Source organism: Engystomops pustulosus, chromosome 3 (genome assembly GCF_040894005.1).
Source record: "Engystomops pustulosus chromosome 3, aEngPut4.maternal, whole genome shotgun sequence".
In the NCBI taxonomy this organism is placed as follows: Eukaryota; Metazoa; Chordata; class Amphibia; order Anura; family Leptodactylidae; genus Engystomops; species Engystomops pustulosus.
Genome location: NC_092413.1, coordinates 158,111,489 through 158,125,469, shown reverse-complemented (window position 1 = coordinate 158,125,469; position 13,981 = coordinate 158,111,489). Strand labels below are relative to the sequence as shown.

At 40.7% G+C, this 13,981-nt stretch overlaps 1 protein-coding gene across 2 annotated transcripts in view; it reads left to right on the top strand.

The window, feature by feature from the left end:
- USP13 (ubiquitin specific peptidase 13) overlaps positions 1–13,981 on the top strand; it is a 74,529-nt gene that overhangs the window by 14,649 nt on the left and 45,899 nt on the right. For both annotated transcript variants that reach the window (XM_072142743.1, XM_072142744.1), the window contains exon 2: positions 4,573–4,698. In XM_072142743.1, the coding sequence (XP_071998844.1) occupies positions 4,573–4,698 (126 nt within the window). The remainder of the gene's footprint in view (positions 1–4,572; positions 4,699–13,981) is intronic.

Below are 13,981 nucleotides of genomic sequence, written 5' to 3'. Positions count from 1 at the left end.
ATTTAGGAAACCATGAGGATTTGATTTAGAAAATTGTATAACTTTTCATTACACAAACCTTCTGAATTATTTACTGAAAAGTGGATAACCCCTTTAAGTAATTTCATAGTGAGCAGTAGTAACCCAGCATGGCCACTACGCAGTGTACATTGGAGTCTACTTCTCAGCATGTACGCAGACTGTGGCAGCTGGGGGTGCTTGGTGTTAGACTACCATTGATCTGATATTGAATAGGTTTTCTTTGTGATTCACCTGCAGCTATAAGGTGTTCATGATTCATCATTAATGTGGATTCTAAACCCTCTGTGTAAGTGCAGACTTTTCTTGCTGCATGTGAATTGGATTATGGACATTTTCCCCTTCAAAATGAGCATCCTCTGTCTCCCAACAGTATCCTCACATCCCACCTTGATCACCTACATTCCTACATATATCATACTGTAGAACCCTGTAAAAGGCTTTTTCCAGATTAAAAAAGTAGGAAAACCATGCCCGTGCTGAAGATGAGAGCAGGTCCTATTCTTGCATGTGATTGTGGCTTGGATAACCCTTGGTATTGTCATTAGTGCGTAAGTGGTCTTCATACACCGATGACACGTAACGGCAAATCGCTGATCCATTGTTTGTGGCTTGGGATTGCACACATTACTGTGAAGGTAGCCTTCGTTTTAGTCACATAATGTAGTATAGAACTTGTCTCGCTGGTTTTCATGTTTGTTTTGGTGGTGGATCATAGTTGATGAGTCACAGAAGTAAGTATAACAAGATCTCTAAGAACTCAGCCATAAACAAGATTTTCTGAATATCCATCTGGTGACGATACAATGTATAGTGGGCATGGAAAGTATTCAGACCCCTTCAACTTTTCCACTCTTTGTTTCATTGCAGCCAATTGGTAAGATCAAAAAACTTTTTTTTTTTTCTCATTAATGTACACTCTGCATCCCATCTTGACAGAAAAAACTGAAATGTAGGTATTTTTGCTAACTGAAATATCACATGGTTACAAGTATTAAGACCCTTTGCTCAGTATTGAATCTGCTCAGTATTAGAAGGAAAGAAGGACCTTTGGCGATGAGCACTGCCTGGTTTTCTCCACACATGCCACTTAGAATTACTGTATATACTCGGGTATAAGCTGAGTTTTTAGCACAAAAAATGTGCTTAAAAACATCACCTTGGCTTATACACAAGTCAATAAAAAAAAAAAAAAACTTACATACTCACCCTCCGGTGTCCCCGATGCTCGGCGTGGCTCCTGATCCTCGGCGCGGCTCCTCTTCTTTCTTCTCCTTGCTGTATTAGCCAGCGTCCATGCGATCTGCAGATGCTTACTATGATGCGGCAATGTCGGCGCTGATCATGTCATAGTGTCCGCTGGCTGGCAGATCACATGGACGCATCTCTGCCGGCTAATACAGAAAGGAGAAGAAAGAAGAGGAGCCACGCCGAGCATCAGGGACGCCAGAGGGTGAGCGTTTAAGGTTGTGTTTTTTTTTTTTAATGTGTGGGCTGGCAGGCTGTATACTACATGGGGGCAGGCTGTATACTACATGGGGGCAGGCTGTATACTACATGGGGGCTGGCAGGCTGTATACTACAGGGGGCTGGCAGGCTGTATACTACAGGGGGCTGGCAGGCTGTATACTACATGGGGGCTGGCTGTATACTACATGGGGGCTGACTGTATACTACAGGGGACTGGCTGGCAGTATACTACATGGGAGCTGGCTGTATACTACTGGGGGCTGGGTGGCTGTATACTACTGGGGGCTGGCTATAAACTAGGGGCTGGCTTGGCTGGCTATACGCTGGGAGGCTGTGACCAATGCATTTTCCAACCTCGGCTTATACTTGAGTCAATAGGTTTTCCCAGTTTTTGGTGATAAAATTAGGGGTCTCAGCTTATACTCCGGTCGGCTTATACTGGAGTATATACAGTAAGAGCAAAGGTTCTTCGTCTCATCAGACCAGAGAATCTTATTTCTCATAGTCTGAGAGTGCTTCATATGTTTTTTTGCAAGCGGTATGCAGGCTTCCATATGTCTTGCACTAAGGAGAAGCTTCCGTTGTCACACTCTGCCATAAGGGATGCAGTCATAGTTGACTTTGGATCTCTCTCCCATCTCCCTACTGCATCTCTGGAGCTCAGTCACAGTGATCTTGGGGTTCTCCTTTACCTCTCACCAAGGCTCTTCTCCCAAGATTGCTTAGATTTGCTGGATGGTCAGGTCGAGGAAGAGTTGTGGTCGTCCCAAACCTCTTCCATTCCAAGGCTTATGGAGGCCACTGTGATCTAATGTGTTGCAGAAATTATTTTGTAACCTTGTCCAGATCTATGGACTGCTACAATTCTGTCTCTGAGCTCCTTGGGCAGTTCCTTGGACCTCATGATTCTCATGTGCTCTGACACATGCGCAGTGAGCTGTGATGCCTTATATTTAGAGTTGTTTGCTTTTCCTTATCCAATTCAATCAGTTTATATAAACACAGCTGTACTTTAATGAAGGAGTAGAGCCATCTCAAGGAGGATCAGAAGGAAATGGACAGCATGTGAGTTAAATTTTTGTGTTACAGCAAAGGGTCTGAATACTTATGACCATGTGATATTTCAATTTTTTTTGTTTTAATTAATTGGCAAAAATATCTATTTCAGTTTTTTTTTTCTGTCAAATTGGGGTGCAGAGTGTACATGAATAAACCAAAAACGAAATTAGTTGCATTAAAACAGTGTAAAATGTAAATGGGTCTAAATACTTTGCCTACCCACTGTATTTAGATCATTATCCATTCACTACCTTGAAATGGCAAAAAGGACTTTGTTGGAGTTAGTTATTGATAGTTGTGTGACACATATGAAACATGATGAGGGCCTTTGAATCAGTTTTAGACCCACAAACCGTTTAACATACCACATGTATTTACAAAATGCCCCTCTCCCTCCTCACAGTAGGCTCTGGGGTGGATTCATTTCCGTAGCTAATGACTTTCTACAAACTCTGATGACCTTTTATGGTAAGGATCTAGGGTTCTTCTGAAATCTTCTTGATGCTATACATCTGTGCATTTTCTTTGGAGCTGGAAGTGACTGGTCTGATACTAAATTATTTAACTGCAACAACTTGTTCTTAATCTGAATTCTAAATGAAAATAAACAACACGAAAGAGTTTTTTTTCTATGGTAAAATATATATTACACAATAGCACAAACTGCTGAGTGAATTCTCATACCTTTTATAACATAGCTTGAAAAGTCATGACATTTTATATAGGCTACTTTTGTAAAAACTTGGGCTGGACCTTCCTTACAAATCTGGTGCATCTTATTCTGCTGGGGGTCTTATTAACATTACTTGGTATGTCAGCCGTGTGCTATGATCCTTTATAAAGTAGTGTGCCTCATAGTAATGCTATACAATAAAAAAAACAAAACAAACCCTACTGTTTCAATTCCTTTACTCATCTGTCCACCATGTTATGAACGTATGCTGACCAGATTTTATTTTGCTTATAACATGTTATGACGTATTACAGGCAGTCCTCTACTTAAAAACACCCGACTTACAGACAATCCCTAGTTACAAACGGATCTCTGGATATTGTTAAATTACTGTACTTTTTCCTAAGGCTACAATGGTTATCAAAGGTGTTTGCTATTAAGCTTTATTATATATCCTGGTTCTTATGACAATTCAACATTTTTAAAATCCAATTGTCACAGACCAAAAAAATTCTGTCTGGGTTTACAATGATAAAATATACAATTCCGACTCAAAGGGAACCTGTCACCACATTTTTAACAAATGCAGTAGTGTCAGGTTCCCATCGAGCCCTGGTAACTCACTGACACCTTTTCTTTTAGCTAAAAATTATTCCCCTTAGATTCCCATATTTTCAACTTTATAATTTTACCTGGTATCTAAGCATGGCTACAGCGAGTCAAGGTGGGCGTGGCCTGAATCCAGCAGCTCCTCATCATCCTCTCTGTAGCAGCTGTAATGTCATGTGACCAGGGTGACATCATTGCAGGTCCTACAGCTTTTGTAGCATTAGAAAACTGTACACCAAACATATCTCACAAATTCACAGTATATTGTATCACATGAACTCATAGCAGCCTGCATGGAGATGGCTAGAAGTCCATGGGGGCTGCTGTGATTGTTTTATGTGGTCAGATATGTACATGGGGTACAGTTTGTTGATTTTAAGTAGCTTAAGGACCTTTGATGTCACGCTGGTCACATGACATTAGGCCACGCCCCTTCGACTCGCTCCAAAGCTGCATAGATACCAGGCAAGATTATAACTCTGATTTTATGGGGATCTGAGGGAAACTATTTTTTAGTTAAAAGCAGGTTGTCAGATAGTTACTAGGGCTCTATAGGAACCTGCCACTACCTGTATTTGTGAAAAACATGGTGACAAGTTCTCTTTAAATACAAATTCAACTTAAGAACAAACCTACAGAACCTATCTTGTACATAACCCGGGGACTGCCTGTAATTTCAACTTTAATGATTGGGAATTATGTTCCACTGTGTTACATATAATACGTTTCTTCTTCTCCCTCAGCTTTCTGAAGGAGGTCTGTATGTGTGTATGAGCACGTTCCTTGGATTTGGAAGGGAACATGTGGAACGGCATTACAGGAAGACCGGGCAGAGTGTGTATATGCATCTGAAACGCCACGTAAGACAGGTAAGTTTTCTGAATCCTATTTTTATGGTAACAATTGTTTTAGGCTTTGTGGAATGAGGGGTTTGCACAAACAATTTGGCACGTTTTTCAGGCATAAACTTAACCAATTTATTGGGAAGGTAATGTTAGTCTAGGGTTAGTGTTAACCCATTTAGTTTTCCATCTTTTTCACTCCCCTCCTTCTAGAAGCCATATCTTAAGTGACACAATGTAATATACTGGGAAGCTGGAAAAAAAATTCTAAAATTGTGCCATTATGAGATGGGCTTTGCTACAGCTTTTACTATGTGGTCCAGAGAACATATCTCCTTTCTTCTTTGTGTCAGAACTATTACTGAGATACCAAATTTATATTGTTAGGTTAGATTTATATTATTTGGATAAAAATTAATAAATTCCTGTAAAAAAAGTCTTTCCTCGCCATATTCCAGCACTCTCTCTTCTACACTATCTCCACGCCATGTGTCTAGGTCTTGCTGTCGGCAGAGTGGGCAGTTCTGGGCACAGATTAGGGCTCGATGTATAAATAATCGCCTCCACAGCCTTGGGCCAGACAAAGCAAGGGGCCTGTAGCCTCTTAGTATATATGGTGTGGGGCGCTGTTGACATCCAACGCTGCGGCATATTGTGCTAGCACTTAATAAATCCACCATTGTGTAGATACCTACAGAAATACAATAGGTCATAAAACATTGCAGTGTGTTTTTCTCCATGGCTAAGCACTGTGTTGTGTTGTGTTGCACCCCTTAAATTGGTGAGGAGTAACTTCCAATAGGTTATTGAGCAACTGACCTCTGTCTAAAGATAATCTATATAATTTTGAAATAATACATCATGTTCAGTAAAAATTTTATTAAAACTATATTTAAGTATATCTGGTTATTCATTACTTATTTAGAAGGGGTCTCTTGGTTCCTTAATCACAGGTAGAACCAGGTCTACCTTGCCTATTTCCTATAGTTTCGTGTAAATCTGTAGTTTTATGGTTTTACTTTTATGCAAATTAGATTCTTGGTGCAGTGAGGCTGGGACTCTGCCTACTAGTGCACATGTTTTATTCCTATATTTCCCATTAGTACCCAGTAAAGTGCACTTAGACAGTGATTGACATCTCTCATATGAATAAAGTATAGAAAGAAGAAAACTTGTATGCATAATTATGGTTTTACTAGTAGGATGAATTAGGAGCTTGTAGACTCCCTTACTATGGCTGCGTTATTAGATAGAATCAAATGAAACCTATAGTCAGACATAATTGTAAAATACATGTTTTTTTTTATTACCCCTTACAGTATTCAGTACCACTGGTGCTATAATCTGCAGTGTAGTGCTGAAGTTGTTAACCTTCAGCAAGTTGGTAGCACCGTGTAAACAGAGGTTAGAAACACCGGAAACATAAGAACTTCTGGAGACCACTGGTAGTCGCTCATGAACTTTCCACTGGCAGGCGGATTCTTGGCCCGGAGTCCAAACACCTGTCACAGTTTCATATCATGAAAACAACTCTTAATCCTGCCTAACCTTCTCTCTATTGGGCTGTCATACACAATATCACAACACAAAGGTAGCCCTGGTTGTTTGGCCAAACATAGTTTCAAACAAAGGAGTTGGGTCACCACATTTAGAAAATAAAATTCTATATGTCAATAGAGGTGACATTCTTCTGACATAAATGAAGTATCACCTGTACAAAAGCCTTGAGTTGTCCTCTTCTGTAAAGGCGTTCTCTTATACATCTGTTTATGGAAGCCTTCGGTGACAACCAAATTGTTGCCTACTCAGCCATACTTCATGGGTGATCTATCTCATCCAGGTACTTGTAGTGCAAGACTGTATTTTTGGAGGAGGACATGTTTTACTTTGCAATACATTTTTTTTAATTGAAATATAGAGGGGTAGAACAGTGGGAACTAGTGAATGCAGTACAGGATGGTAATTTCAGGATGTTTTTCTTCAATTGGGCTAGCACTGTTCATATGACCAACATCTAGCACTATTTATCTAAGCATGTTTTTAGCTGTATTTACTTTGTATGCGATCTATCCCTATAGTTAGGTCATGATTGAGGCTCATTAGATTTGAGTCCCATACTAGCATGTATCTTCCATATCATGTTAAATGCCACACCTTACCTCACTATTATATCTTTTTTTTCTGGTGAGTTCACAACATATTCTGTGGTTGGGGGTGGTGGTGGTGATGAAATTACCATATAGTTATCCCAGATCTCCATACATGGTAGGTTGTCCAAACGCATGTTCTGAACAAAATAATGCAGCATGTTACTAGACTTCATGATGGACACTCAACAGACCAGCCCATCATCACTTACATGTATTGAGCTGTGCTCGCGAGAATTGTAAGACTGTTCCAAACTCTTTTAATCAAAGTTGCTTTCCAGAAACCCTCAACCTGAATAGGATGTTTCAATTTTAACTTGTAACATTAACTTATAACATTATTTTACCTGCAGTGCTTTTACCCAGAACCGTTACTTTTTATGAAACATATCTAAAGTTGTTCCCCTAATCTCTTTAAAAAAATGTGCATTATTTCCCCCAGTAATTTTATTAATACCTCTGTTTTTTACCCCTGTTTGTTCGGCGGTCTTATTAATTTCCCTCCATTGGTGGTATACTGTCTACCTGCAGTAGCAGCAGAGGATTTAACAGGTATTTTTACTTTGGAAATTTTCTTCAAAATCTGTGCAGAAAAATTCTTGAATGAATCTTTTGTGTAGGACCCCAACACTGGGCATGTTCCTGGATTTTTTTTAGGATGAGCTCAAATGGTGACTCCCTTCTACCCAATGGCTGGTGCTCCATCCCTTCCCCCTACAGCATTGCCAGTATTCTCAGAATTGCATCCTCATATGTGGGTCTAACCTTTGACAGTTCCTAGAAGTCTTGTGTTACGTCTCACTTTCCATGACCCTTAATGACCAAGAAAGTAAAAAGGATTTGTCCTAACTCATGTAAATTACACAATTTGAAATCAATAGTACATATATCGTTAGTGTTTTCTCCTACATAGAAACTATCTAGGAGATCTACTTACCGCATGATCTAGTTAATACCAAACTTTTGCAACCATTTAATTGGAAAATGTCACATAAAGGCCTTTGCTCACTATGTCAAACTGCATCTCTTCACCTAAGCTACAATTCTTGCTACGGGGATATAAGAAGAGAAAGATGGAAGACAAAACACAAGCGCAATAATATAGTGCAGTATCCTTTGTAGGAACAATGGATACATTTCCTGATGATGGATGTAAGCTCATCTTCCTATATGGATGAATTTTAGATAGTGGGGCACATTTTGCTAAGGGCCAGACTTCCGTTGGAGTTTGCACATTCTATTAGGTGCAAATTGCTTGTACATTTATTTAAGCACCGCCTGCCCCAAATTTGTGTTGCACGCAACCCTTTATTGTGGCGCAGTTGCACTACTCTTCATGAGACACAAATCAGGGGGCGTTCTAGTGCTCTGTCAGACCGTGCGCCAGATTTAACATGCAAAGTCCGACAGGATTGTCGCAAGCCCTATGTTAAAAGTGCACCAAAAAAAGAGTGCCAGATTCATGAAAGAACGTGCGCCACAACTCATGAATCTGGTGGACAGTATACAGGCAAACTGCATTTAGTGCAGTTTGCACTGTTCTTAGTAAATGTGCCCCAATGTCTCTTGTTAACCCCTTAAGGACGGAGGGTTTTTCGGCTAATTTCTCGCTCTCCAACTTCAAAAATCCATAACTTTTTCATTTTTACGTGTACAGACCTGTGTGAGGGCTTATTTTGTGCGTAACAAATTTTACTTTCCCGTAATGTTATTTATTTTAACATGCCGTGTACTGCGAAGCTGAAAAAAAATTCCAAATGTGGAAAAATTGAAAAAAAACCGCACGTGCGTCACGTTCTTGTGGGCTCAGTTTTTACGACTTTCACTCTTCGCTCCAAATAACACGCCTACTTTATTCTTTGGTTCGGTGCGATCGCGGTGATACCAAATTTATATAGGTTTTATTGTGTTTTAATACATTTTCAAAAATTAAACGAATGTGTACAAAAAAGAAGAAAAAAATTTTTTTGCCATCTTCTGACGCTAATAACTTTTTCATACTTTGGCGCACGGAAATGTGTGAGGGGTCATTTTTTGCGAAATGAGGCGACGTTTTCATTGCTACCATTTTGAGGTCTGTGCGACATTTTGATCATTTTTTATTTCATTTTTTATGTTATGTAAAAAGGTGTAAAAGTCGCATTTCGGACATTTGGGCGCCATTTCCCGCCTCGGAGGTCACCGCCGGCCGTAACCGTTTTTATATTTTGATAGATCGGGCATTTTGGGACGCGGCGATACCTAATATGTCTGTGATTTTTACTGTTTGTTATGTTTTATATCCGTTCTAGGGAAAGGGGGGTGATTTGAACTTTTAATATTTTATTAATTTTTTTTATTTTTTAAACTTTTTTTTTTCTTTTTTTTTTCACTATTTTTTAGACCATCTAGGGTACATTAACCCTAGATGATCAGATCGCTCCTACCATATACTGCAATACTACAGTATTGCAATATATGGCGTTTTTGCAGGTCTTACATTACAATGAGCCACTGGCTCATTGTAACGAACCTGCATAAACCATGTAGCCTCGTGTCAAGAGAAGACACGAGGCTACCATGGTAACCGATCGCCGCCCCCCGATGACGTTCGGGGGCGTGGCGATCGAAAAAAAGATGGCGGCGCCCGCGCGCCGCCGTCTTTTAAACGCCGCCCGCGACTTTGCGGGCGGCGTTTAGAGGGTTAATAGCCGCGATCGGTGCAAGCACCGACCGCGGTTATTAGCGGTGGGGGTTTTGTGCAAAATGCAAAAACCCCCACCTCTGTATGAAGAGGACTCAGCCCGTGAGCCCTCTTCATACATCCCTTATACCTCTGCGCCGTAGAGCTACGGCGCAGAGCGTTAAGGGGTTAAAGCCTCATGGAGTTCCCAATGTTTGTGTGTGTGTGTGTGTATATATATATATATATATATATATATATATAATATATCTCAAAGGATGGACTGTGATTATGCTTATGCAAGCTTACAAATAAGTTTACAAATATGTTAACATACTCATGCTACCTTGTGGTCTGAAAATGCAAGCTTTTTGAACCTTATCATAGTGAATACATGGTCAATTTATCAAAAAATGTGAATGTTTTACGAGAAATTATGAAGTAAAAGGAAGATTTTATCCAGAAAACTTGTGTGGTCATTTTTGCTCTTGGACACTATTCATTAGATGCTCCACACCATCATTAAAGGACATCTACATGTGTGGGGATGAAGGCCAGAAATTGGGCAAGAAATTTTTCCTTGATAATCCCCCCCCCTGCTGCTTTGTGCCACATTCCATGCACAAACCTGGCAGACAACCTGATCCGTGCAATTGTGATTTTCCATGTAAACCGTGTGAACTTAACCTGAGGTTTTTATACATCTTAAGAAAAAAAAAACACAAACAAAAAAAACAGCTGAGTAGATGTGTTCTGGCAGACAGAACAGTTCTTAGTTTGCAGGTAGCAGCTGCTCATGCGGCAGGTGGCAGAAGAATAACATTCACTACAATAGAACAGCTTCATGTCTGAGCTGAATTTTCAGACTCTCTTAAAAACCTTAGAGGCAGCAGCTCCATAATAGATGCAGACCAGAAAATAAAGGATTACTATTGTTATAGGCAAACAAACTACAGGAGTGGAAACCACCATGAACGTTATTAACCCCTTAACGCTCTGCGCCGTAGCTCTACGGCGCAGAGGTACAGGGAAAGTATGAAGAGGGCTCACAGGCTGAGTCCTCTTCATACAGAGGTGGGGGTTGTTGCATATTGCAGCAAAACCCCACCGATAATAACAGCGGTCGGTGCTTGCTATTAACCCTTTCATTGCCGCCGGCAAAGTCGCTGGCGCCATTTAAAAGACGGCGCCGTGCGGGCGCCGCCATCTTTATTACGATCGCCGCGCCCACGAACGCCATCGGGGGGCAGCGATCGGTTGCCATGGTAGCCTCGGGTCTTCGTTTGACCCGAGGCTTAATGGCTTCTGCAGATTCGTAATGAATGAGCTGCAAAAATGCTATATATTGCAATACAGAAGTATTGCAGTATATGGTAGGAACGAGCTGACCATCTAGGGTTAATGTACCCTAGATGGTCTAAGAATTAGTGAAAAAAAAAGAAAAAAAAAGTTTAAAAAATAAAAAAATTAATAAAATATTAAAAATTCAAATCACCCCCCTTTCGCTAGAACTGATATAAAACATAATAAACAGTAAAAATCACAGACACATTAGGTATCGCCGCGTCCCAAAATGCCCGATCTATCAAAATATAAAAACGGTTACAACTGGCAGTGACCTCCGAGACGGGAAATGGCGCCCAAATGTCCGAAATGCGACTTTTACACCTTTTTACATCACATAAAAAATGATAAAAATGTCGCACAGACCTCAAAATGGTAGCAATGCAAGGAAACTAGTTAAGGAGATCATTAATATAGATATCCCATTGAATCCGCTGTTTCCCCATGGCTAAAGCTACTAAGAAACTTTGTTTACACATTCTTACGGCCGCTTGATGCCTGATTGCACAACACTGGAAAAGGCGAACCCCCCCAACCCACACTCAGTTGTTAACCAGGGTGAGAGAAGTCCGGAGTATGGAGACATGGACGGCCTCCATGAATAACCAAATGGATCTTTTTGATAAAGTATGGTGTTCATGGGACATGTACTGGGCAACGATCTCATAAGACAATTACCTGGATTTGGGCAGTTAGAGTTACTCCCTTCCCCGCCCACCCTCCCCTCCCTGATATGTCTGTCTCGTGTTTAGGTTGTCTTGTGTTTTAATATAATTATATAATTATGGTGGATGATGATGTAAAATACCACGTTTAGAGTGGAACAGACTTAATTGTTTGTACTTCTCTCTACTCCTCTTCCTTATTATAACTTTGTTGTTTGATACAAATGTTTGTAACAAGTTTATTGTAATTACTAATTCTTATACTTAAGTTCTATGACCGGAATTCTGGTAAAAATTGTACATCTTATGTAAAGTTCTTTACCTTACCTGTATGAAAAACCCAAATAAAATACAATTAAACAAAAAAAAATAAAAACAATAACATTACGGGAAAGTAAAATTTGTTGTCTGTACACGTAAAAATGAAAAAGTTATGGATTTTTGAAGGTGGAGAGTGAGAAATGAGCGAAAAAACCCTGTGTCCTTAAGTGGTTAATAAAATGCATATACCGTATATACTGGCTGGCTGTATACTACTGGGGGCTTGCTGGCTGTATACTCCTGAGGGCTGGCTGGCTATATACTGGGGGGGCGGTGATCAATACATTTCCCACCCTCGGCTTATACTCGAGTCAATAGGTTTTTCCAGTTTTTGGTGGTAAAATTAGGGGTCTCGGCTTATACTCGGGTGGGCTTATACTCGAGTATATACAGTATACTTATTCGATAATTTTATTACAAAAATCAAGACTAAAATATGCTGAGATGAAAACCGCAAAAACAGGACAACTTAACACAGAAAAAATTGGCAACAATACAAAATTGCATGTACATCCGTATATATCACAGGTATCTTGATGCTATTTTAACACATCAGAGAGTTTAAAGAGAACCCGTCATCAGAAATTGGCATTATAAATATTTAACAGTATGTTGTATGAAGCAGCTGAACAGAGTTCAGATACTGAAGTAAAGCTCTCCTCACCTATGATGCCTGATTGAGAACATGCACCGGACTTCAGGAGATGTGGTTAACAATGCCTCTGGATGCAGGACCATCCAGTAACGGGTTGCTCTTAGGCATGTAAAGCTAAAGCATTTTGGGACGAGGTGATACCTATTGTGTCTGACTTTTACTGTTTATTACGTTTTATATCAGTTCTAGGGAAAGGGGGGCGATTTGAACTTTTAGGTTTTTAAAAAAAAAAATTTAAATTATTTTTGAAACTTTTTTTTTTAAGCACCGACTACTGTATTGCAGTATGTGGCATTTTTGCACTGGTTCATTGCAGCTTTGCCGGCGGCATCAGAAGAGTTAATAGCTGCGATCGGTGCAAGCACCGACCGTGGTTATTAGCGGTGGGGGTTTATTGCATATTGCAGCCAGTGAGCCCTCTTCATACACCCTCAGCACCTCTGCGCCATACAGCGTCAAGGGGTTAAGTAATGCTGCTTGACGGTATATTGTGGTTTACTAGGCCAATTTCTAATTACATGGTTCCCTTTAATAGCAGCCAGTGGCGTAACTAGAGTCCTCTGGGCCCCGGGGCAAAATTCCCAACAGGGCCCCACTCACTATGCCCAAAAAAACATTGAACCCTACTCCCCCATTTCACTTTTTTATAATGCAATATGTTATAGATGCAGCAGTAATACCCCCCACAGTAGACATCAGTAACCCCCCACAGAAGACATCAGTAATTACCTCCATACAGTAGACATAAGTAATTACCCCCTCCCATAGTTGACATCAGTAACCCTCCCCCCACAGAAGACATCAGTAACCCTCCCCCCACAGAAGACATCAGTAATTACCTCCATACAGTAGACACAAGTAATTACCCCCTCCCACAGTAGACTTTAATAAGTTTCCCCCCAGTAGCTATTAGTAATATTCCCACCCTTCAACAGCAGCAACCTTTAGTAATATTTACTTTCCCCCTCAGAAGACTCCCAATATAAGAAAGTTAAGAAAAATAAATAAAATAATTAACTCATTCCCCCTTCTTTGTGCTCTCTTCTTGGGGTATTCAGTGCAAGCGACGTCTGATGATGTGTCTGCGGGGTCACAAGCCAGATCATAGACCTCAGCAGACAGATGCAGGCAGACGTGTCATTAAACGCTCCTGCCATGGCCTGGGTGATGGAGGCAGGAGGGATCAGGCCCGGCTTGATCCCGGTCGATCCCATTATCTGAAAGGGGACAGAGGACACGGGGGCCGATTATGAATTGTGACAGCCGCGGGTCCCTGCTACCAGCGTGCGGACCAGATGCAGAACAGTCCGTGCCCTGGAATATTGGGAATTCATATTTAGAACATCTGCCCCATGTGCTGCGGCGAGTTATCAGCACAGTGCACGGGGCAGGTGCGGGCCTCTGTTAGACCAAGGGCCCGGTTGCGGTCGCACCCCCTGCGACCGCAATCGTTATGCCCCTGATAACAGCAGTGCTGTCCAAAGGTACAAGATATACAAGTAGTGTTAGCAACAAA